Source organism: Dendroctonus ponderosae, unplaced genomic scaffold (genome assembly GCF_020466585.1).
Source record: "Dendroctonus ponderosae isolate FM_Combo_2020 unplaced genomic scaffold, Dpon_F_20191213v2 Dpon_F_20191213_4, whole genome shotgun sequence".
Lineage (NCBI taxonomy): Eukaryota > Metazoa > Arthropoda > Insecta > Coleoptera > Curculionidae > Dendroctonus > Dendroctonus ponderosae.
In genome coordinates, this window is record NW_026018611.1 from 7749762 (window position 1) to 7775228 (window position 25467).

Consider the following 25467-nt stretch of genomic DNA (forward strand, 5'->3'; position numbering starts at 1 on the left):
TGGGAATATTTATGATAAGTTAAATTGGAAATGCTGGGGATGTAATTCCGCGACTTATATAATACATATATGTAGTTTTATGACTTGGTGACCATTTTTGCCCAAATGTGAAACCCAAAAGTGAGTACCTACTGCGACAATAAAGCAAATATGAAAAGGCACAGTTTGGAAAAAGTATTACTTATTAGAATAGCTTCCTCTAATATTTGAAAGTAAATTGTTACTCCGTACGTTTTATAACTATTCGATAATAATATTGTTCAGTTGTTTGACCGCGAGTACTATTCGTTTTCTATCCCAAACTAATATCGACTGGCTTTGTTTGTTTGATTATCATCCCAATATTATCATATTGAAAATCGCCGGTATCAAATAACTGCCGTTTCGAAGGCTCAAAAACATAAAATCGCCTTTCACTACAGCGCGTGTGCGAATTGTACAAGAGCACCACGGTACTCCCAAACGAACCATAACTTTTCTTCACTACAGGAGCATCAAGTGATCTCCGTAAAATGTTGCCAAATGGCAGTATATTTCTAAAAGTACACGGTAATTGTACTTCACGGAAGTGAAAAAATGCAGATATTTTTTATGGAATTTTGGAATAGAATAATAATGTACATCGGTTTATGCTGTAATGCAAAAAACTGGGAAATTCCAAAGACTCTCGTCTAGCCCTTTCGGTCACTGTGTACACATACACATTTGTGTACATCAATTTATCGGTATCCTTACATACATTCAGAAAGTATTTTCGCTGCTTGTTCATTGTGTCCACATTTGTGTACATTATAATGTTACATGTAATATAAGTAACACCCTCTAAGGGTTTTCTATAAAAGTTTATTTCTCTAATTCTAACAGCTGACGGTCACTGAGGGTGTAACATTTGCAACATTATCTGTTAGATCTTCTTGGCGTTTTGTTTGTGGTGGAAATAGTTTAGACAAATTAATAAAAGGTGGTTTTGTGAGTGCAAACAGTGATACATAGAGTTTTAAAGCCCATTTTTTTGGTCTTTAAAAACACGTACACATTTGTGTACACTGTGAGTCAGGGGAGTAAAATTGGAAGATAAACTTAACAGTACTTTTGTCTTTTTTATAATAGTAGACAGTTGAGTATTATAGGATCCTGGTTTATAATGAGTCGAAATCGCCCTCTAACAGAAAGATAACTAGTATTCGATTTCATAGATGCCGGATTATCAGACATTGAAGGACTTAGCGACGGCGAATTCAATGAAGAAGATGTCTTTGATTTTTATCCTGAAGCTACACAACTTGTTACCAGTATTTATTATATATCTTGTACGTAGCATATACAAGTTTTACCTTGTAAAATTACTGGAAATGCTATTGAGTGATGATAAGGAAGAGGCTGAGCGGCCAGAACAACCCGAAGGTGAACCTGTTCCTAGCACATCCGCGGAAACTCCACAAAGGTCGAAGAATAACTCTCACATAGGGGTGTTGATAAGATTCTAAGTTTCTTATTACCTTATATCGGACATTTATCAGGTCTAAAAAGTGGACTCTGAGAATGTTTGCTCATGCCATAGATAGATAGATGAGAGATATCCTAGATTTACTGCACTTCAGAGCCTATATTGCTCAGGTTCTAATATTGTAATCTTGGCGGAAAAAACATTCACTAAAAAGAGGGGGCGTCCATCAGCTAATAGTCCAAGTCCTTCATCGACCAAAACTTTAAAAGTAGCACCAGAAATTGAACCGATAGCCGAAGTTCGTTTGGACAGACTAGACCAATTACCATCCATTCATGAAAAAGAGTTTGCCTCTAGTTGTAAAGTGCCTGGGTGTAAAGGACGATCAAGAATTTCATGTCAAAAATGTAATGTGCTGTGCTTCACAAAAAAAGCAACTGTTTTTCAATATATCATACATAGTAATTTTTTGGTTTAATTTATTTTTTGTACCATTGACTGCCAATGTACACAAATGTGTACATCAAGAAACCAAAAAAACAAAAAAAATACAGAAAAACTATTGATATCAACAATTTACAAAAGAATCTAAGAGTTGATTTTCAAAAAATCAAATTTTTTTATAACAATAAAAATTGATGAGCGAAAGGGCTAGACTCTAGTAAATGCTTTAAAACTTTAAAAACTTTTGCCTAGACGTACAGGTATCAATTGATATAATAAGACATTTTTTCAGTAAGTTTTTTCTACTTTCCAACGCTATAAAATTAGAATCATGTTAATTTTTATTGCAAATCTGGCTCTCATTTCTTTTCCAAAAACGTATTTATGGTTAATAGGTGGACGATCTGATTCCCATTAAAAATTTAATTAAATATAAATAAGAACAAAATAAAATAAAAAAATCATGAATGATTACCGCTTGTCGAGCATTGCCTGACGAATGGTTATTGTTCACGACCAGTATTTTGGTAATATAATTTACTCTAAAAGGGAGTCACACAAGCAGCCAAAAACTAACATACCGATTAGGAATTTAAACCGTTTAATCCGATCATGTTCAATATATCATAAAGATATATTGAATAATGTCACGCCACTTGAAACAGTTAAAAGTCTAAGCTAAAATTGGAAGCTGGCCATAAAAATTCAAAGAAATCCTCCCATCTTGTTCTTAAGTTTCTTTTCTCGCTTTGTCCATTTCAATTGAAAGAGTTAAAATCCACTTATGGATAGACACAAAAATCATGATACAAATGATTAGTTACAAAATGTATTGTATACTGTTACTTAATATACAGGGTGTCCGGAAATATCGTCGAGATAATTATGATGGAAGGAGTTTTAAGTGTAAGTATAGTATTACTTAAAACAAATTATTAACTCGCTTTAAAAATGTGAGTCCCTTAAAAGCAGAAGTGTAACCGTAATTCCCATCTAATCGTGATTTAGTTGAATTGAAATGATAAAAACGTTAGTTTTGATACCTATAAGTTTATTTTATCTCGCTAATTAAAACGTTTCTTACATCACAAAAGTGTTTCGAATGTGCTGCTGAGTGTAACGCTGCAAGAAGTAACTAATTTAAAAATTCATAAAATCTAACATTATTATTCTAGTTTATCCAGGGTGACCAAGAAAAGGATGCATTGTATGGGGATCTACCAAACCGTAAGATAAGAAGTCGGTTAAATTAGGAAAATGTAGCGCAATTAGTGGGCCATATACGTAGCATTTTCATAAATCAAGTATTTAATTTTTGAGATATTTACAACAAAGTGATTTTTCGAATTTTCGTTTTTGAGGTGATTTCAAATCATATCAAAAATACCTTCTCATGGCACCTTTTCGAGCTCTACAAAATGGTGTCTATGAAAATTTATTACAGCTTTTCGCTTCTTTGGAACCATCATCATCATCAATAAGTCAAATTTCATGCTTCTGACTTTTGAAATTTTTTTGGTTTTTTTCTAGTTTTAGTAGGTTCATTTAATTTGAATTGCAAGTTGATGATGGTTTCCAAGAAACGAAACGTTGGAATTATTTTTGTATACACCATCTTGAAGAGCTCGCAAAGGTGTGATAAGAGAATATTTTTTGTTTTTTTATGATTTGAAAATCCAAAAATCACTTCTAAATACATCCCAAATATTAAAGTATCTCTTACGGTTTCGGAAATTCCCATGCAATCCATCCTTTTCTTGGACACCCTGTATACTATAAAAGGTGATCTAAAGTCAATTTGGTTAAAACTGTGGATCATTCTATCACTAAATGGCAAATGAGTATGTAGAACAATAATTTGTCATCATTGTTAGACTTTTCACATTGTTTTTCTTAATTGCAAACATAATCAGTAGTGAAAAGATTGAATCTTATGACACATAGATAATTTATGACACACATTGTTAATTATGGTACGTTGGTTGTGCCGATTAGTCACTTAAGGAAATTCCATTAACGAAGCGGCAACGTTGGCTTTCTGATCTGGGCCTCAACAGCGCGGAGTAGCGAACGCTCTCGGTGCTCTTTTCTCTTCTTGCATTGCACGCCGTGAAGCAGAAGTTGCATCTTGTGCGTACGTATCGGTGCTCGTATCGTGTTCGGTCTGTTCAGTGTTGCTCGTGCTCAAATAGAATAAACTTAAAAAATGGCAACGGAAGTCGAAAATAACGCGCCTGCCGCAGATACCAAAGAACTCAAAGAGGAAAAAGATACTCCCAAATTGGAGGAGGCGAAAAAAGAGGAAGCTGGGGCGGGCGATGCACCCAAAGAGAAAGAAAAGGAACCGGCTCCTCCTAAGGTCGTCGTGCACAAGGCCAATTTCGAGAAGGATGTTGTGTATCTGTATCAATTTTCGCGTACGCCTCTACTACCGTCTATGAGCCCTTATTGCCTTAAGGTCGAAACATGGTTACGATTGGCTGGTATCAAGTACGAGGTAAGTTTTTTGGCGTATTTTCTCGAAAAAAATGAACTTTGCGTCTTTTCTCATTCTGCAAAAACTCAATTCGGTACATCTTTTATTCATGGAATCGCATAGTTAGCGCCCGATCGGCTCCAAGTCGAGCTCGGAACTTTCAATATCTAGGAGTGGCCGCCATGTTTAAGCCGCTCGGCAAAATTCCGATTTGAATTTGATTTTATTTCTGTTTGTACCTATTTACTGTGACATTTAGGTATTATTTATAGATTAGCTCATGTAATTTGCATGCTATTATCAGTTGCTGCGATTATTGCCGCTAAGCAATGTATTTTGAGGAGCGGTACCTGGTACCTGTAAGTAATAAACAATTATCTGTGTAGTGCGAAAAATATGATTAACGCAAAAACAAATAGTAAACTGAACAATTAAGGATTTTTTATTGATTCACCTTTTATTTTTGCAATTTGCCAAACTTCTCTTTGTTTATTATGCCTTTGCACAGTTGTCGGATCTTCAAAAGGTTTTTATTTTTCCCAATAAAACTTCAAAAGCATAAACGACAACAAGGAAAATTTTGTAAGTATTTTTCGTGTTCCTTGAATATCTAAAACTGTTTTGTCTTCAATCAATTAATAGCATTTAAATTTTAATTGATATCACAATTTAGTCTAAGTCAATGTAATCCGCAGAATAATCTACGGGGTGGTTAATAATTTTCAAACTTCGGTAAACACAAGTTTGAGACAAAATCTAAGCAAATTCAACTGAAGCATATAGGTAGGTACTGTACAAAGTGATTTTTTTATAAAAACGCACCCTGTTATACAGTGTATTAAATGCAAGTCGTGAATTCGATGTAGGTATAAAGTGAGCTTCAAGACTTTATTTCAATGTGTCCGCCTAATCATTTCCTTTTGTTGGTAGTGAAATAAAGCAATGAAAAATATAAAAGAAGAAAGAAATTATCAAATATTACACCAACTGATGATAAAGCTAACACTAATTATCCTAATAACAATAAGTAGTTGTTACTTTTCTTATGCTCGTATTAATTAGCGGTAGMTTTTCAGTTGGCSACTAAACCATTTCGTSSCAACAAACTACCTAATTGAAGGTTTTTTATATACAGGGTGATTCWAAATTGGCGTCATTCCTTTTAAGGGGTGATGGAGGCTCACTTGGGGAGTACGAGAAAAATATTGAAAAKTTTTTTTTCRAAAATTTCTAGAAGATATTAACAGTTGAAGATCGMATTTCAACTTTGCTATTAAGCATTATTTTGAAATTGTTCCATGTTTAATTGGTAGCATATTGGAATACTTAAGCATTCAAAAAGAAAAATTACGATCTTTGCTTCAAATTACAAAAATTTTCGATATTGAAAAAGTTCTGTTCTACAATTTTTTGATGAAAAGGCACAGCGGCAACGATGTTTTTTGCCATTAACAGATAATTACAGGTGGATAGCCCTTGTCAATAATAACAATAATACGTCAAACTGTGACTTACTTTGAATTTTTTTTCACGAATTTGCGGATCTGCCATTAGTTCAGAGGAATGACGCCAATTTTGAATCGCCCTGTAATATAATACAATAATAATACATTTTTGTTATTGAAACGAATATCAATTACTTGAAAATATTACAAACCCTTAGTCTCAGTGTATCTCATTTTCGCTAACTTCTTAGTGTTCACTTCCTCATAATTTATTTTTATGATTTTGAGTTTTTGTTTAAGATCTCTTCAAAGCAAAGAACTAATAAGATGATTTTCGTGCTGATTTCAAGTTTTAAGCAAGTGTAGTCGGTTTTGCGCCAATTTTGATGAGACAAAAAACTGATATTCGGATTTTTCAGTTTGCCCCAAATAATTCAGAAATGAAATTTCGTCGCAAAAGTTTTAAAGCTTACAACTTGTTTGCATACAACAATTGTATTGGTTACGTCAACTTAAAATATCTTCCAGGTTTAACATAAAGAAAGGAAAGATAATGAATAATGAACTAGAAACAGTTTTCATGTATTTACAAGGCATCGAAACCTGTGACAAAAAGTCCTTGTAAATGGAGACACGTTSGTCTRCCTATGGCAATTTTAGCTCCCTAAAAACACTTCTTTTACGTTTSAGGTGAAGGTATTTTCTTTATTTTTTCACRTTGTATAAAATTTRATGATAGATMAGGATTTTTTGATTGAATATAAGAATGGTGATTGAATATCTATTGAGACAACATAAAAATTAGGGTGCGGTCAATTCACTGCATTGTAGGRATGGGAGAAAAACATCGATGTTTGGCAAACATCGATGTTTGGCAAACATCGATGTAATTCGTTCGATGTTCGATATTTTTACCTTCGATGTTGGAAATTTGGGACATCGATAAAACATCGATGTTAGATCCTGAAATGAAAACATCGGACATTTGATGTTGATACTAGACAGAAACATTTTCTGCGAACTCTTGATAGTGCCGATACAAACGATAACGCGGCATAGCGGCCCATTTCCAGCTGCACCCAAAAAAGCCACTTTTTGCAGTCAGTTGAACCGAAAAATGTGGCAACTCTAAGTTGAATAAATTTAGTCGATTATTTAACAATGCWTTGTTTTAAAATGTCATAGTAGTAGTAAAATTAAATTTATYTWAGTKTAAGTTAATCAATTTGAAATTTGWATGCAACKGMAAACTATCAGARCATCGATGTTGTSAAACATCGATGTTCTGCCTTCGATGTTTCCCTGACATCGATATTATCTTTCGATGTCCCATTCCTACTYCATTGTCTAGTGAAGCAAATCGCAAATCGCAAATATTTACTGATTCTACTGAATGAATTAACGGTGGTATTTTGAATATTTTTTTTCAACTAAAATAAATAACRATTTTTTGTACAATATGTAGGAAGCACAATATAACTGGATAAAAAAATATTTGCCACAGTTATCTTAGTTAGTAAGAAAAATGTATATAAAACTTARAAAAAAACAGAGAAATCWCTTTCACATATAAATRCTTAGAAAGAAATACTACAGGCTACTGCGAGTTGTTAGGATGTTTTTTAGAGTGGTACGTTTCAGGCTAAATWMTKACTAGCTAAGTTTGATTCACTATTGTTTTTATAATAGATTTGGCTAAATAAGGCATAGAAGCGCAGGAATATTTGTCACGTTCAAAAAGTGTTAAAGAATAAACGTAAAACACAAAAAGGTATTTCTTTGTACTGTTTGCTTACTAATTTTCCTCTGGGTTAATTTAACTTTTAATAACCAAATGGTTTCTAGTTATAAATTAACATTCTTTCGTCTTTTGTCATCATCAGTAGTGGGCGAGGTTCCATTGGCCATTCGCACGCACTCAGTCTAGGAGGGTAAATTTAATTTATTCTCAGCTTTGTATCACGGAAATGGCTGTCTGGCGGCTGTTCAACGACTGTTGAATTAAGAGCAAATTATGGTTGGTTTGATGTTAGGAGGCATTTTTAAACACTGAAATATGTCTTTTGTTCAGTGTCGTTTTTCAGACGTTAACCAACCGCAGGTATTTCCATACATCATTACAAATCTTTTGAAGTCGTTTTTAAAATCGTGGTTCATTTAGTTCTGTTAAAGACTTTATTTTTGAACTGGCTACCTACAGGGTACTTCAGGATATACACATGCAGTTAAATAAAGCTGAAGACAGCTAATACATGTATCATCTACGCGAATATCCAAAAATAAATAACATAAATGATATAACGCAGTGTATGTTGGCCTAGGTTAGGTTTAAAATGACCTTAAAATTTCTCTAACGGATTCCACATCCCACGCTTAACTTTTATCATAAGTATTGCAAGATATGTTGGCCTTTATTTTTTACAGATGAAATTGTCACATGTTGATTGATGATAGTAGGAGCATGATGATAATGATAGTTCCGATAAAGCTTTTAGGACAAATTGCACATGTTTTTTTCCATATATTGCAAGCACTTTTGTGAACATGAACGTTGGCGTTTCAACACATTAATTGGTTGCGCAAAAATTTAGGCAAACAGAACAAACAAGCAGAAGTAAAAAATAAAGTTACCCATGTGCGAACCGAAAAAGTTTGTAGTTGTTTGCGTACAAAAAATTAAGTTTCAAATTTTTTTTTCGCAATTTTACAGCTCACTTTTTTGCCTTTAGTAGATTTTATGCTGTGACCTAATGCACAAAGAGATTTACTAAGTCATTTTTACTCAAGTGTTTATTTTTCTGTTGCATCCAAATATTTCCCGGGCAGGCTTAGGACAAAACAGTAAGTTCATGCGAAGAAACATCCGTAAGATTTTGAATACTAGAACGTTTGGAAAAAAAATAGGAAGAACAGATGCAGGCCATATAAATAGTAGCGAATTTTCAACATAACTAAATATTGTCTCGAGTTCTTGCTGTTACATGTACTTAAACCACGGTTGTTCGTATCTTCCATTCGTCACAAGCTAAATCGACTTCTTGTAGTTTATAGAAAATCATCACCCCAAGGCGTTTTCTTGCAAATACTCTGGTTTCAAGTTCATTGGCAAATTATATTCACGCCGAACCGGATAACCTTCCACTGGGTTAACGCTCCTTCAGCTATTTGATCTTAGCAAGTTGCATATTGATTATGTATTAGAATGTTCAAAAATCGAGAGGGTATTTAATTAAAACATTTCCTTGTAACTGGAATTATGCCAACATTTTGTTCAATGCATGCAATTCTGTGTTTTTTCTTTCTAATTTCTTTTAATTGAAAATGTGTTTAATGATTTAGTGTTCAATTAACGACTAGTAAATTTACGGAGCTGGTCTTTCGCACGAAAGTTGAATATAAACGGAACAATAAGTACTTGCTTTGCTGTTCATTAACTGTTTGCACGAATTTGGTCTGAGTTTAACTCTCTCTTAATGATCAAAACTACGAACAATAGTTTTGTGCCGAGTTCAGTAACATAAACATCTAATTACACCGCTCATCGTCTTCATTTTGCTAGCGATTATTTATTTTACCAAATTTAAAACTACACTAAGTGCAACAATTTTCTTGTCGATTTTTCATTGAATTAAATAATTATCTATTACAGTCATGAAGTGAAGAAGTAGGTATTGAACTGTTATGAGTAACAGAGAAGCAATGTCAAGGAAAACGTTTTGTTATTTTTATAAATCAATTAAGTACAAAAATATACATATATACTAGAGCGTCTTCAAATATTTAAAGGAATAGCTGTGTCAACACCAAGCTCAAGGACAATTTTGTGTGCGTGGGAATTTCGTTATGGCATCAAATGATGTATTGTTATTTGTCCAATATTGGTGAGCGTTGCAATAATAAATGCAAGCAAGCAACCAGTGCTGTTTGGGTTGTAATCACTATTGAGGCAAAATATGATTTTGTACGCTTTTGCAAACACCGAATTTTTTGAGAGAGCTTTTGGTTATGCATTTGCTCGGATAGAAGTTATACTTACCCACAGAGGTTATAAGAGTACATTTCCATTCTAGACAAAACATTCCTGATTGATTTTTAACGCCAGCAGGAAGATTAAGCGATAAGAACATGAGACCTTTCGTTCTTAAAAAAGGTGAATTTTGTAAATCGTCGTAAGAATCCAAGAACCCTTTAATTTCAAATGTAATCGATCACAGAAAAACGCCTAAACTATAAAACTACAAAACTAACAAAAAAATAAAACATTCTGCCATAGAAAACTGCGAGTTAATTAATGTTGAAAATCTGACTTTAAATTCGTTTTCCAAAATTAAATAAAAATTTTTACAACCCAATATAGAATCCAAAAACTCCCTCATCGAAGCAATATTAATGCGACAATATAATAAGTAAGTAATGCAAAACTTACCGAAAGCTGCATCGTGCCACCTGGAAAGAGAAAAAAAATGTGATTAGTAGAGAAGAAAATCTGTCCGGAATGGAAAAAAGCCGTGTTATTGAAAATCATCAAAACAAAAAAAGAGAAATGTAAAGAATCCATAGCACTTCAGGTGCGTTTCGAAAAACTGAACTCAGTTCAAACTAAATGATTATTGGATTAGAAATCAGTCTTACCAGCTTTCTACAAGCTGGCCCTTCTTCCATTTTCTATCCTTGAATTCCCAAAAAGCTCACACTACCATCATACACTGAAAACGAATTTCGAATTATAAACTTTCCTTAAGGGTCACAATGATTCCATATTTTCCATCTAAGAATGGTATTCGCACGACACAAAAGATTGGCGACCGATTTTCGACTGAACTCCAGAATCAACATGATAATATAATCATTTACTTGTTCGCCCTTTGTATGAGTCATTGATTTCTTTACTTCGCAGTTCGATTTCAATTTTTTTACTATTGACTATTTTGTAGAAGTGGCTTTTCGCACGGCAATATTCACATACACGTTTCACATTCAAACTCGTTTCGATGATAGCTGTAAACAAACCCTCTTTCTCAGCCGAGATAAACAAATCCGGCGCATTAGACTTTTTATATTAAATTAAATGGGTCTAGCTATGGAAGCAGTCATTTAATTAAATTTTTATATATTTTATATTTTGCGTAAAGGCTTCCTAAATAACAGACTCATATTCCTCTATTTATCAATGCTTCATGGTGAGCTACGGAATATCTACCTTGATTTCGACACGTGCTCACGTTTAAGTCTTTGGTAGATTTTCAGAAAAAGTTGGTCTTTTATAGCTTGACTAAGTGACAGATCCACATTCGGTCCAGGTCATAATTTGGGAATGTTTCTCGTTGGTCGCACTATGAGCTCGCAGATCAGTTTTTTCTCTAATTCAAGAAATTCTGAGTGTACGGAGTGATATTTTGTGAAAATGTTGGCCAAATGAATTATCACATTCCAGCCAACTATTATTTATCAACGCAAATTTCAACTTTAAATGCTGGATTTGTTGAATATAATCTGCTGAAATGGCAGATCCAGATTCAAGCCTTATGCTGATTTGTAAAAGCTTTCTTTTGCTAGCAGCATTAAAGCGACGGAAAACTTAATTGGATTCTGTTTGGCACGCGCTCCCATTTGATTCTCTTTGCTAGTTTTTATGCAGGGTGGTTCTAAACCTAAACTAATGTGACAAAATTCACTGACATAGAGTTTTGAGAAAAATATTGCGTTTAAGGCAAATTTGTCTTATCTGGAGATGATTTCATCTCCCTAGTAGTCTGTAATATTTTTCTTCTTCTTTTACTCTCGTTTATTGCGTGGAGATATTGATTTAAATAATATTGAAACATTTTCCCTTGCGCTTCGCTGCTGTGGTATTTTCAGAATTTTCTTCGATATCGTCTAGAATGGTCTCCCCAAACGCAAAATTCACCTCATACATAATATATTTGCATAAAGAGAGGGTGTCTGACTCATATCGTTGCGAATTAAGTAGTATGGGGATTGATTGCAATACCACCTTCTTCCATCAAAACACTCATTCCTGGGCAATTCATATAATTGCAAATTACGCGTTAAATCAACAAATACATATTGAATCAGTTGTATTAGAAAATCGTTCAATCCCATTTTGAACTCTAATCAGTTTCTGTATTAATGGCTTGCGACTATAATTTTCATCTTACTGCCCAGCTGCAGTAATTTGCTTTGAAACAACTTTTGATTTATCTCGCCAAACCATCGACGTGTCGATAATGAGTAAAATCATTCACTAAACAAGAAATATATACAAGTTTATCAGTGCGTCATATCCTCTAAACTCGTACCATGTGCTCGCTTAAGACCTGCGATTGCTTTACACCAAAAAGGAATTGCACATCACGTTCACTGCGTTCAATTTCAAAGTTAATCAGACTTGACTGGCAGGAACTATGCCTTAACGGCTCCTATCAATGCCAATTATATTTCATTACTTGCTTTTGCCGGCTTGAATCTGTTTTAGATCCTAATAGAAAAGGAAAAGTGCTGATTTAGGCCTATTTGTATACACATTATCGTGAAACAGTTGAAATGCCTGATCGATTCGAGTGGGTTTAAACTTCGGCTTAGATAAACACATGGTAATGTAGATAAGTGTTCAGTAATCAGAAGTGTTTGAACAGAGCCAGTGTTTGTTCTCACCGTTACTGAATTGTCTTTTTTAAAAGAGGCTGTAAGCTTGAGATGGTTTTAATGAGCTTGTCAAGTAAGAAGCTGTTCGAATAGCATACCCAGGAGCTTTGCAGCTTCGAGGAATTTTAAATTCAATCTAGAAATAAAGTTGACATTTTTTATTGGTTCTTTCGCGCAGTTATTTTATTTTCTAGGAACCTTAAGAGCCAAATGCTCAGCCCAGTCTACACAAACACATGTTTATGTTAGATAAGGGTTAATGAAAAATTCCAAGGATTCAATTATCATGGTACATCTTCTTCATGTTTCTATTTCTATTTAATGCTAGTAAAGCGAAGATGTTCGATTCCCATTAAATAATGCCCATGATCTTTTCCAATTTGCAAAATGCTTGGATGTAAATTCAAGTTACAATTTAATGTTTTTAGCAACTTTTTGAAGCGAGTCAACTAACAACATATGTTGTTCAAATGATGCTGATTTTTGAACATACATATTTCATCTTTAGACCTGTTTTCTGAATTACTGTTAACTTCTCAAAATAACTTCGTTATATAGTTAACAGCTAGCAGTTTAATAATTTGCAGCCTAATTTTTCCCGTTTGATGTCATTGAATTTTAATAGAGTGCGGAAGTTAAAATTTGTTTTGATCTAATAGCATTTCTTTGGTCGTAGTATTTACTTCCGGTTGCGGTACGTACGTTTCTGAATATTTGATTATTATGTCTAAAGAATATTATTTAGGTAACGGTTGTAAAAAAATCGAATGCATAGTTTTGTTTAGGAAGTACTAGCATTTATTTATTACATATATCATCGCCGGACGATAAACCTTGGGTAATCCAATCAATCATTGAACACCAGATATTCCAACTTGAACCAAAGTATTTTCGAAAACGCCTCAGTTCAAACTAAAATCAATCAAAGGCTCGACAAAGATCCGATTGGCAGAGGAGTTCGCCAAGGTGACACCATATAAAAATTCATTTAGAAAATAGGGGTATGATCGACCGTTGCTATCTAAATCACTTGAGATTCGCAGACGATATAGTCTAGTCCTCATAAGTAAAACTGTTACTGAACTGGAGTATATGTAACATGAATTGAAAGAAGACGAAGATATTGAGCCAACAAAATCCACAACTTTTATTAAACGCCAGATACCCCGTAAATTTCCCGAAAAATTGGATTATCATGGACAGCTTTGAAAGCCATTACTTTTACAGAGGCAAACACAGACAAGCTCAGAATAACACCAAGAATAATGGAAGGAATTATAGTGGGAGTAAATTTAAGACACGAAACGAAGATCGGGCATTATACATCGGCAAGATTGTCAAGAGAAACACCTGACCGATGGACATAAAAGAAATTACACACCAGACCGGAGGTAACAAAAGAAGTGTCGGAAGACCACAAATGCGATGTTTGGACGACACTAAAAAGAACGTAGGATGGTATTTTTTTCAACATCCCAAGACAGAAATGCATGGAAGTAGAGAGAGTGAACGGTTGTAGTTGTTTTGATATTTTTTACTCTATAAATAATTAAAGTGTTTTCTGCTCATCGATCACCGATACTTAGCCAATTAAAATCCTTAAATGCTTCCTCAGGGAATTTGAACACTGAACATCCGCACAATGTATTAAAAGTTCGTTCGTTTATGCGTTTTTGAGTCGACTGTTACGCCAAACAAGCAGTTTCGTTTCGTTATTTTTCCCATTAATTCCCATTTACTGGAACATTCTGTTGCAAACCCGACTTTATGCACCATTTCGTTAGTTTAAGTAGCAACCGTATTCCGAAGTCGTAACGTTTTTAGTTACAGCTTCTTGAAATGGTTTATTATACTGTCATGACCATATTCAAATTTTATTATTAGTTTAATAGAGTAAACAATGTTTTACATTAGTCCAAACAGTGGGTTTCTGGTTACTTATTGCGCACTTTGCGTGCAAAAAAGCTTAACATTTTATGTGTTCTCAATGTATAAGGCTGGACTATTTAGTCACTTGGGCGAATTTTGAAAATTCATGGCACATACCAGAAGTTTCAGAAACACTAAAAATATACATCTGCCTTAACTGCTACTCTAAATATTTACAGGAAGGCATTCCAGAGCCAATTTCTTTTAAACTGTTAAAGGTAATTCACGTAAACAGAGCAGTGATACTAATTTTGTTACTGAAATGCTTACTTACATATGGTTAAGCCAAGAAGCTGGACTTTAATAATCGCAAACCTACTTAGTGAACTGAAGAAATGTTATCTCATACCAACATCTTATTAACAATAGTTCTAGTTATATTAAGATATTCAATAACTTTTTCACAAGTACCTACGAGGAAATCTGGAACACCAACGACAATTTAACATCTCTCCATTGTATCAACACTGGTGCAATTAAGTCCAATCTAATTATTTCAGAGAATTCTGACATATTTTTAAAGAAAGTTGAATGACCTGCTTCAAATACTAATTCGGAAGCAGAGTGCATAGTGTTCATTAAACTTGGAAATGTAGATTTCACAATTTAATGGGATGATGACTGTGAAGTCTGTCTAGTAATGTTATGTCAACTTTTATTATTTCTGATTAAAAGAAATGTATTTTGTTATGGCTTTTGGGTTGATAAAATGCGGGTATATGGGAAATATGAGTTTTTGTCATTTGAAAGGTCACACATGCATGAGCAAATGGAACAATTCCGTTCCAAATGGCGTTAAACAAGACGTGTTGCATGCAAGTGAGGAAATATTACAAACTGTTATGAAAAGACTTTGAAAACCTTTCATATGGACCACAAATTTGTAGACGATAAACTTTCTACTGCATTGCATTGGCAAACAAGAGGAAGAAGCAACATTTTCTTCACAACGTATTTACATTTGACTAATTGTATAAAAGTATCATGTAGGTACATACCTACACTTATCAATTATCACACTTCTGCAACTATGGTAATCGGTTGAGCATTCCTCGGGTCGTATTAGGACTTGGTATAAAATGGGCATCAGGAATTCATTTAATATTAAAATTACTTTGTTTATGCATCGCTTGACTTCTAATTACAAATCAAGGATGTACTGTCGAGGAATTTTGCTTTGCGCATCAGATTGTTTCTTCTTTAGATCGGATTACCAAAAACAGTTTAGTGCACTGTAATTAAAAACCACCTGATGATCTTACAGAAGAGTGTCGTGTAACGGAAGCCCAATGAACCAAATCTGAAGCTGAAAATATTATTGTTGAATAAATATAAACCATAACGGCTTAACGATATCACCGTATGAGCCATAAGACATTAATTTGCGTTATTAATTATCTTTAAATAAACCGTACTGCTTGAATAACATTGCGCTTCCATCTAATTGTTTATTCAAGAGCAGTTAGTCACTTCTCGAATACAAATTCAAATAAAACGTTTTGCGTGAAACGATTGACTGAAAAATTTGTGGAAATCACACTTTCCAAAATAGGTCTGGCTGATTTCGTAGTTTGCAGACTGCTAATCTTCGAATGATTCATTGTAGTGTTCACTTGACTATGTTAGCACACAATTGCTACTTAATTAACTTCATATGGACTCTAGTGTGTGAAAATTCTGCCTTGCTCTCCTACGAGCTGTTGATTGTGCATTGGAATAAATTTGTCTATTCGTCGAATCCTACGTTTATTTCAACAAATTGCTTTGAATGGCGTGACTCAGATTGTCTTGTAATGTTTGAATATGCTTTTCGTAATTGAATCTTATTCACTGCTTTACATGTATGGTGCTTAAGTTGTTTTACATGATACTGCATCCTACTACTGTCGCTACTGTCGTTGGCCTTTAATTTGTTTATAATAATCGTTTTGTCGTGTTATTTATTAATTTGCTATAATATTTCATTGCACATACCGATCTGTTTTGTCGGAATAAATCAGTGTGTCTATAGCAGAAACAAACCATTTTTAACCCAATCTATTAGGAAATGAAGGAAATGTTCATCTTTACGTGTTCGGCTGAATGTTTTGGAGCCCGAAAATGTGTTCTATCTTCACGACTATTTAATCTGAGTGATATTGTATCTACTTTGTGACTGATGTGGTTCATATGAATGATTCCTGTTTATTTCCAGAATTCTTTAATCATTATGAAGCAATTATTATCAATCAAGCTATTCAAATATCAATATTATTTAACCAATATGTGTGATATTTTAAAACAACTGCACAGCAATAGCCATATCTTTTGATTATTATTATACCGTGGAGCTTTGTCAATTTCTACTTGTCCTGTTTCTTTAATAAAAAAACTGTTCCTTTTGTCAACTTTTCTATTCTTTTAGCTTTCACCCAACCATCCGGAGCATATTTTGGTAATCCTATTAAGCGCCTTAAAACGAAAAAAACATATGTTTGATAAATTACCCGCGCATTAAGTGAAATTGTATACACAGAACCCAACTGCATATAATAAATGTCCCGTACGGAGAAACACAGTTTTTAACCAGCAAAAACACAAAAACGGCATCCAAGCCATGGATGTCGGTAAGAAAAAGATTTATCTCTGCCTGCCTGTGTCAACCACCATGTTTAAACTGCCATTTTTTCAATTGAAATGCGACGAAGAAACCGCACTTGAGTATAAAAGGAAAACTGACAGTGCGAAGGCGCATTGAGTAAAATTTATTTTGTATTTTAAAATTGTATTCAAATTTACAAATCCTGAATATGTCTGAAGCTTTTATAAAAACGAAATAATGTTAGCAAATGTTTTGTTGGAGGTTCTTGAATGCTTTCAAAAGTATACGAGTTTTCACGAGCGTACCTATTTTGCTCAGTAGTAATAAATTTTATTCTTTCGTTTTCTCCCATTTTTTTTCTTCGTGTACGATGTAAATGTGCGTTTTTTTAATTTTTTTCATTGGGCATTTGCTTTTCGGTCCTTTTTAAGTGATTTTAGTATGTCCAATTACCTAATGTAATTACGTTTCTTTGAAAACTACTTCATTTCATTTCTCCAGTAATCTTAGTGCCTTCTCAATGCAAAAATAATGCGGTTATGCTGCCAATTAATGCTTATTCTGGTGTATTAATCTAATTTGTATAAGTATTTAGAATTTTTGTTTTCGTCGAATATTTACAAATTTACTTACTAATAGCGACTTACATTACAAAAGTAGTTCTCAGGAATATTTATTAATGCATTTTCTTTTAGAAGTGCAACAGCAAATAGGCACAATGGCACCCATTCACTATCTGCTTTCATGCATCACAATCTTACTTGTCGCTTCATTATTCACTTGATATTTATTTCATTCTTCCAAACAAGAGACTCTTTAATAGATAAGCTAATTTTAATTGCATTTTTCTCCTCGTTTCAATGAGAACTGATGTCAATAAAATTCCATTGCTGAAATTACAAAATTCTAACCTTCGTAGAGATCAGGTCGAGATAAAATGCTGCAAAACAGTTAAATCAACTCTTAAATGGACGCATAATATTTACGGGTTTTTAAATGCAGTTCATGTCAGATACGGCTAATCTTTTGACGATAACATTTTCTAAAATTAGAATCGAGAGGCACTTGAATGAGGCAAAATATTATGATTTTTTCTGAGAAGCAATTATTGAATGTCTAGGTGTCATAGATAGATTTATTAGCTCAGGAATCATTCAGCGTTCAGTACGTAATATAGGCAGTTATTGATCACTTAGGCACTGCTCATGAATTATGAAATTGTCAATGTTATTCAAGATTCGATTTAAAAAAAATATGTTGGCTACTAGTAGTTGCACTACATAATATATTGAAACTTAATATATTTTCTGTAAAAAAATGATAAATTTTTAGTCCAGTTTTGGCACAATTCTTGCTTTTTTCTCATTCAATTGCTTGCATTCTTGGTTAAACTAGTCGCTGCTAATGCGTAGCAGGTATTTCATCTGTTAGTAAAATACCATTAGGTGCGAGTCATCACATACTTTGCTTTGGAATGCATACCAATGGACTAGTACTTGTTTATTTGTTTTTAATTACCGGTCGCGACATTTTTTTAACAATAATTAAAGCAATCTTTTCATTATCATTATTAGTTACAGGTTCAGCATTCTAATTTACGCTCTCTGAAAGATTTGTCAAAGTCCAAATGATGGTCTTTCATTGAAAATGGTTTTATTAGAAACTTTAATCGATCGAAGGAGTTAGTATTAATTGAACTTGCTTGAACTGGTACAGAACAATGAAAACAAAAATATTGACACGCCTGGTAGAAAACACGATTTCCACATTAAGTTCTTATGTACATTTATGCTTCATGCGATTAACTTGTAAATCGGCTTTGTGAAGGAAACGCCCATCTTTTTCTAGGAAATTAGTTTAACATCATTTACAAGTTTCTTTTTTAATGGATATCCGCAGGAAGAAAAGTGTTCCTGCTAAGTGACTGTTGATGATTTATTTGTTTAATATTAACTAATGTTTGGCCATTTGATTGCTAATTCTGTGTGCATGTGCGAGGAATTTTATTGCCCTTACTTTGTTGCTTCTTCTTACTGTTTTTTAAATCAACATTATGTATGTTTTAACTGTTATCATATGGTCTTGCTATTCTTTTTTTGCAATAAGTGGCAACTAAAAAATAAGTATCCGTGCCGGTTAACATGAGCAGAACATAAAACGTTAATTTATTATTCATTGTTCAAGGTTTCCACCAACCCCATGTCAAGGCTTAGATCTAAATAATAACGTAGTAAACACAATATGCAATTATCCGACTCATTATAATGGTTATGTGCACTAGACTGAGACTGTCGAGTCTCATTTCTAGGGAATTTCTTTGGTGAATCAGCCAGCTTTAAATGTTACTTAGCAGGAAGTCATGTGGTTAGATGAGAATTAGGTCTGATTTAACAGGAGATAAATCGGCTGGACATTAGGAACTTGACAAATAACGTGCAATTTTCGAAATACTTGTACCCAAATTATAGTCGAGTTACTTTAGAAAATAGGAAAAATAAGTATAAATTAGTTAAGCATATTAAGTGCCAATATCCAACATTATGCCGACTATCGGAAATACCGCTAGTTTATGCATTAAAACAGATTATTTGGCTTGTGAGTAATGACATTTGCCTCCATTAGAATTTGTTTTAAATCAGGCATTCTACTGGCAAAATCCGATTTCCTTGAAGGCAGAAAAATCAATCATCCCATGCAGAACGACAATTTTTTACTTACGACACCTACATTTAGAAAGGTCCAATTCCATATAATCGATGGATCACACTTACGTGCTGCTGTGACTATTATTCATTCATTTTACGGTATTAAATAAGAAGGGCAACGAAGTGTGAAATTCTGACTTCGGTTTCAATTAAGTTAAGCATTTCAGTATAATCTAAGGAAAAGTAAATTTCACATGATGGCCATCGCAGTGGAAAAACACAGCTAATGTATCTTACACGATTTTTTTATAGCTAAAGACCATGTTATGGGAACACGTAATTACTCAAAGAATTAACAATGATTAATTTACATCAATCAACTGAGAAGACGGTACTGATACCTATTCATTACAAAATGCTTGCCATACGCAAACCTTACGGTAAAAGTCCGTTTTAATGAGGATTATTTAATTTGACTATAATTACTAGACTATATAAATGACTCGTAACTAGTTCAAGTTCTAGATCGTTCATTGTGGGCTCTTAGATTTTTCAAGTCGAACCTCAATAATATAACATACAAAAGTAGTAAACTTTAATTGCATTTGTCTGAATGTGGTCCAGTGTGTCTCCAGAGCAAAGACCCCTTCCGTTGCCCTGACAACGACCTATCGGGTATCTGCAGAAGGAAGTTTGCCACATTGGCTTTGCCCCTCTTTTCAAAGGAAAATGATCAATCATTGCCGGCTTTAATGTGCAATAAAACTTGAACTTAACGAGTAATATTTCCAGCATATGCCTGCTGGTGGTTAAAAATAGCTTCAAATCTTATTGAAAAAAATCGTATTTAGGGGTCTTCACCAAATTACTGGAGTCAGTGTCATTGCATTTGTCCGAAAGTCATCCTTTAAGTCCTTTTACAACCGTTCAAGCAGCTCGGTTGTGCCGCGACTCAAGTGGGATTTAAATGTATTAATGTCTTTCTAGTTTAAGTCGTGTCTTTGTCGGTTTGAAAGTTTCCTGGATGAAGGGCTTAACGTAAATTACATTTCAGTTTTCCATTCGTCACGATAGAAAAGTTGGAAGATTCAAGGCATTAAAATATTTTGGCGATTTGAAACATTTTTCAAGCATTGTAATGTTCAAATTGTAATGAAAAATCGTGCATTTGATTGTTTTACTGAAAGCTCCCAACATTATTCAACACGCTTCAGTCAAGGAAATTCGATAGCTTCAAAGTCTTATGAAATTAAATACTAAGGCGCTCCGATACCTACTCAAGAACATTTCAAGCTTCCATTATCCGATCTGGAGTTGCGTGTCATTTAATGACTCCTTTTTCTTTGGTGTTGCGTGCTGTTGATTTGATTGTGTCTTAAAAATAACGTTTGTGCGAATATTGATTAGTTTTCTTCTATATTAGAGGTGTACTCTAACTAATGAATGTGTCCTGATTTAAACTAATTTTGAATTTTTGAAAGTTTAAGAAGTGGTTTTTCAGGGTGTCAAATGGGTAAAATCGCGAAAATTAGCTGCTGCTTCTTTCGAATAGTTACAGACTTACAATTCAAATATTCAGTAACTAGCTAAAATCAGGCAGAATAAAAGGAAAAAATAAAGAGGAAGAACCTAGGTTTTACAGAAGCAAGTGTTTGTACGTACTAAACACAGATAACAATAGTCAAAAGAACTATTGACCTCTAGATTCACAGTTTGGTCAGATTAATCTCGACGGAAAAAATTGGTTGATCACCTCTATGTAAAAGTATAACATCATATAAGGTGACTATTCTCTGACATCTATTTTCACTCCGGCATTTCAGCGGACATCATTTTGATCTAGTCGATAATTCATAAATAATTAGTTCAATCCATGCAATTGTATGTATGGACTTCTGAAGCAGAGTTTTATAAAGTCTATGTTAGGGCTTATCGATTTGCCCAAGTCAATTAATACACTGCTTTAACTTTAATAATAATTGAGCGATTTCCAGAGGAAAGAACATCGCACAGTGATGGGAATACTCGAACTGTTTTTATATCTAAAATATTGCTAAAAGCTCGAATACTTAAATAAGTGAAAAAATCATTCGAATTCTCGCTTAAAACAGGACAACTGGTCACTAGTTCAGTTAAATAAATTCCTGATATTTCTTCCTATTTCAGTATTAAGCATATTTTTTCATTAGTTACGTCTTTGTCTTTATGGCTTTTGATCTTTCCGTCTTTCTCGTTCTGATATCAATATCGCACAATACCGATTGTTATTGTGGTGTTACGTCGAGACATTTTAAAAAGTAAATCAAATTTTGAAGTTTAATTTTTTCCTTAGTGGAATCATTGGAAATATTTAACTCGCTCGTTCACATCACTAACACTATCATATCAATATATTGATTTAGTTAGGGCATCTGGAATTCCACACAAAAACTTATCGATTATCCCTAAATCCGTATGGACATTTTTTTTGTCAACATAAAACAAGGGTTCAGCTCAGTGAAATGCGAAGCGCTCCTTTACTTGAGTGAATACGGTTCATCCACACGTTTTGATGTAAATTTAATTTTAATTATCTCTATCGATTCTGGAACATTCGATTTTATAATTCAATAAGAGTGCAAATACTACTTCCATGCCCGAGATAATGTAGGAAGCAATTTCGTTGACAAATTGCTCGTCTAACGACAGTTAAGGTCGCGTCTAGGCCCCTTTCTACCATAAAGCATTTACGTGACTTTATCTGGATGCTTAAGACATTAAGTTTCCACTTCGTGGATGCAACGTGAAGAATTTTCGTAGACGGTAGTTAATATTAAAACAGTGCGCGAGGATGTTAATTTTTGTAATTTTCTTATTTACATGTAATTAAATACAACAATCTCTCTTCGGGATGTAGGAATTCAATTAATTATAATGAGGTTTCAAGCAACTATTTTGAAAACCGTGTTCTTGGCACTGTTAATCATTAATTTATTGGATGACAGTGAATTGCCCTTTAGCCATAAGAGACTTTCTGTTTATCTCATTAAAATTGAAACCGAGAACACTATAGAAAAAGGTCATTAAGTGATATTAGTGTGCATAAAAATAATATAATATATTCCGGGATTGATGATAAAACCAAAGAAATCAACAGCTCGAGGAATTCTATTAAAATGTAATCGTTAAATGTTAATCTGAGGGCAAGGGTCTGACCTTTACCCGGCTGGAAAAGTTCTATATTTAAAAAAGCACAGTTCCTTCGAACATTTTAACCAATATCTCTGGCGTTTTTTCATACAGTTAAGTGCTTTCGTGTTTCGCAAATGGATCATTCTCTCCCTATGTTCCTACGTGACATAATCAAACTCGGCCGATGTAGTTAGTCGGTAAACAAAAGTGTCTTCGCTTATTTTCCACCCAAAAGAGCCTCTTTCAGCTAACTGGTCTCTAAAGGATGTTTACTCTTCCCTTGACTCGGCATTGGAGCGGCAATTTCCTCCATGGTCGACCTTTTAACTCGATAGCCTTTAATAATAATTAGCCTTATTAGGTGGATGTTTACTGACACCATATACATGTTGAAACAATAACAATTATTTTTTTTTATCTTGTTTATTTTTCTAATTTCCTTTCAGCACTTATTTTTGCTTCACGTTCATATTCCCTGATGGCAATGTATAAAACTGGATAAGTCTGAGATGATGTTCATAATCAGGAATTAATGGTATAGGATTTACTAGATTACTTTTAATTTTCAGCGATAATTATTTGTATTGGTTTTGACTGGTTCTTCGCACTCAAAATTTGATTTTCTAACAGGAAAAACGTTTTTGTATCTGTATATTTGCAGTGTTTCTAAAAGTCGTTGGCTGACTAAACGTGCACTTATTCAGATTTTTGTTTTTTGTTTTCGTATAGTTCAATCTGTTTTCAGTGTGTTGTAAAACATCATTACCCACAAGTTGCAGGTTTTCTTTGAAAGAAAGTAATGAATTATTGATCTCGTAACTTTCTGCATATAAGATCTGAAGAAAATAACACCTATTTGAAAAAAAGGTATTTTGTGTTTTTATCGTACTATGCATCATTTTCACATAAAAAATCCTAGTAATGGACTCTTAGAAACCTCACATATAAGAATTCAAGCTTTGAAATGATTGAGGGCAACGATTTTAATGAGTAGGTGAAAATTTAAACTAAATTGTTCAACAATTTTTTTATAAAGTTTTGAAATAAAGTTAAATTAACAAGTTAATTTAACTTAAATAAAGTGCGAGGTTCATCATCGATTACGATGTTTTAAAATATTTTGATTTTCACGGGCGTTTTGAAGGCAGTGTTCAAATGTCCCCCAAAAGTAAAAATCAAAAGGATTTAAGTCTGGAACCCTTGGTGGTCATGTTTGGGTTTCTTCTGCTACTCCGCTGTCGATCCGTCAATTCCCATTAGTTTGATTTAGATAATCTTTTGCAACTACTCTTAAATGAGAGTCTTCATGCCTATGCCTCTTCTAGCTTTTTAGGGCACAGCTTCCAGTAAAACAGATGGTTTATTTTCCAGAAAACATCGGAACATGTTTCTCTATTAAACCGAGGTGGACGAAAAAACGACTTATCAAGGAATCTTCAACTATTCCTTCCCACACGTTTAATAAAAATAGGAATTGAAAATTTCTTACACTAAATACGTGTGGATTTTCCATAGACCAGATGTGATTGTCATGGAAATTTGTAATAGCATTCTGTGAAAAGTTTGCCTTATCGGTAAAACGTACACAATTGATCAAATGATGATGGATTTTCAGCCATTTTTCCCAACAGCCGTTGACAAAAAGTATTACGCTTAGGAAATTTCTTTAATAAAACTTTATCACCTTGTATTTTCGTAACGATTTTTTGGGAATTTGAATGAACAGACATCCAGCAGCTATTTATCATTTGTTGCCTGCTTTGAAGCGATGTGAATAATTAGATTATTTCCAGACATTTATTTTAAGTTTCCTATTTCGCTGTGGTGCTTTTCGCTTCTCTATGAAATTCCACCCCCCAAAACAAGAAGTTTTAGTGACAAATCGGAAGTTTCTCGGAATGAATCCTTTCCCGGGTTTAGTCAGGCCGAATTTCCAACCGAACAAAGAGCGGCGTCGTTCTTGGCGTCGTCGCTGACGTCATCGGCGTCTTGGTTACCGTCATGTTTGCATGTTTGTCGAGAAGATAGCCATACTATGAATAGGGTGTATTAAACGAATTAATTATATTTAGCATGACATTGTCGCCTTACTTCTGAGCGTAATTACTTTCAACCAAAATGTCACGTTTCCTATAATTATTCCATTTTTAACATGCGGATTTATTGTTCACTGCAAAACTGTTGACGACAAGAATGTGAACATTCAATTGGGGTCTTTTAACTTTTCAACTCGCAAAAAACAATTAAGCTTAATAATCGCGTGGTCATATGGCCATGTTTATTCAATCGGTCAACTTTTCGGCAACATTCCCGATTTGAAATGAATTGATAATTTGAACTGAACATTTTATTCCGAAATATTTTTATTTATTTCGTCTGAATTCGCTTATCGCGATCTATACCAACTCCAACATTCTCGCGAGCTTAAAATTTTCAGTGTGGCCTTTGAAGCCTAATATACAGGGTGATTCAAAAGTGGCGTCGTTCCTCTGGGCGTATTTACGGAGTACAGGAAAAATTGTAAAATAATTTAAAAAAAGTTATTATTGAAAACTGAGATACGTATTTGCAAAAAACTAGATCAGAAGGCCGACGACAATGGTTCGTCAAGGTAAACTGCCTCATTAACATTACGTAAATATCTGCTGCTTCTTAAATATCAAAAGCTCACGTAACCATAG

At 33.8% G+C, this 25467-nt stretch overlaps 2 protein-coding genes across 4 annotated transcripts in view; one reads left to right on the forward strand and one right to left on the reverse strand.

Annotated features, from left to right (window-relative positions):
- LOC109537154 overlaps positions 1–17769 on the reverse strand; it is a 136578-nt gene extending 118809 nt beyond the window's left edge. Inside the window, exons 1-2 of one of the 2 annotated variants that reach the window (XM_048665978.1) lie at positions 17618–17769; positions 10239–10258 (exon numbers count right to left, since the gene is read on the reverse strand). In XM_048665978.1, the coding sequence (XP_048521935.1) occupies positions 10239–10258; positions 17618–17716 (119 nt within the window). In that variant the 5' untranslated portion in view covers positions 17717–17769. Of the gene's footprint in view, positions 1–10238; positions 10259–10444; positions 10772–17617 lie in introns of those variants that run through there. The other variant, XM_048665979.1, reaches the window with a different exon arrangement.
- LOC109537021 (failed axon connections) overlaps positions 3935–25467 on the forward strand; it is a 40641-nt gene continuing 19108 nt past the window's right edge. For both annotated transcript variants that reach the window (XM_019903536.2, XM_019903537.2), the window contains exon 1: positions 3935–4388. In XM_019903536.2, the coding sequence (XP_019759095.1) occupies positions 4098–4388 (291 nt within the window). In that variant the 5' untranslated portion in view covers positions 3935–4097. The remainder of the gene's footprint in view (positions 4389–25467) is intronic.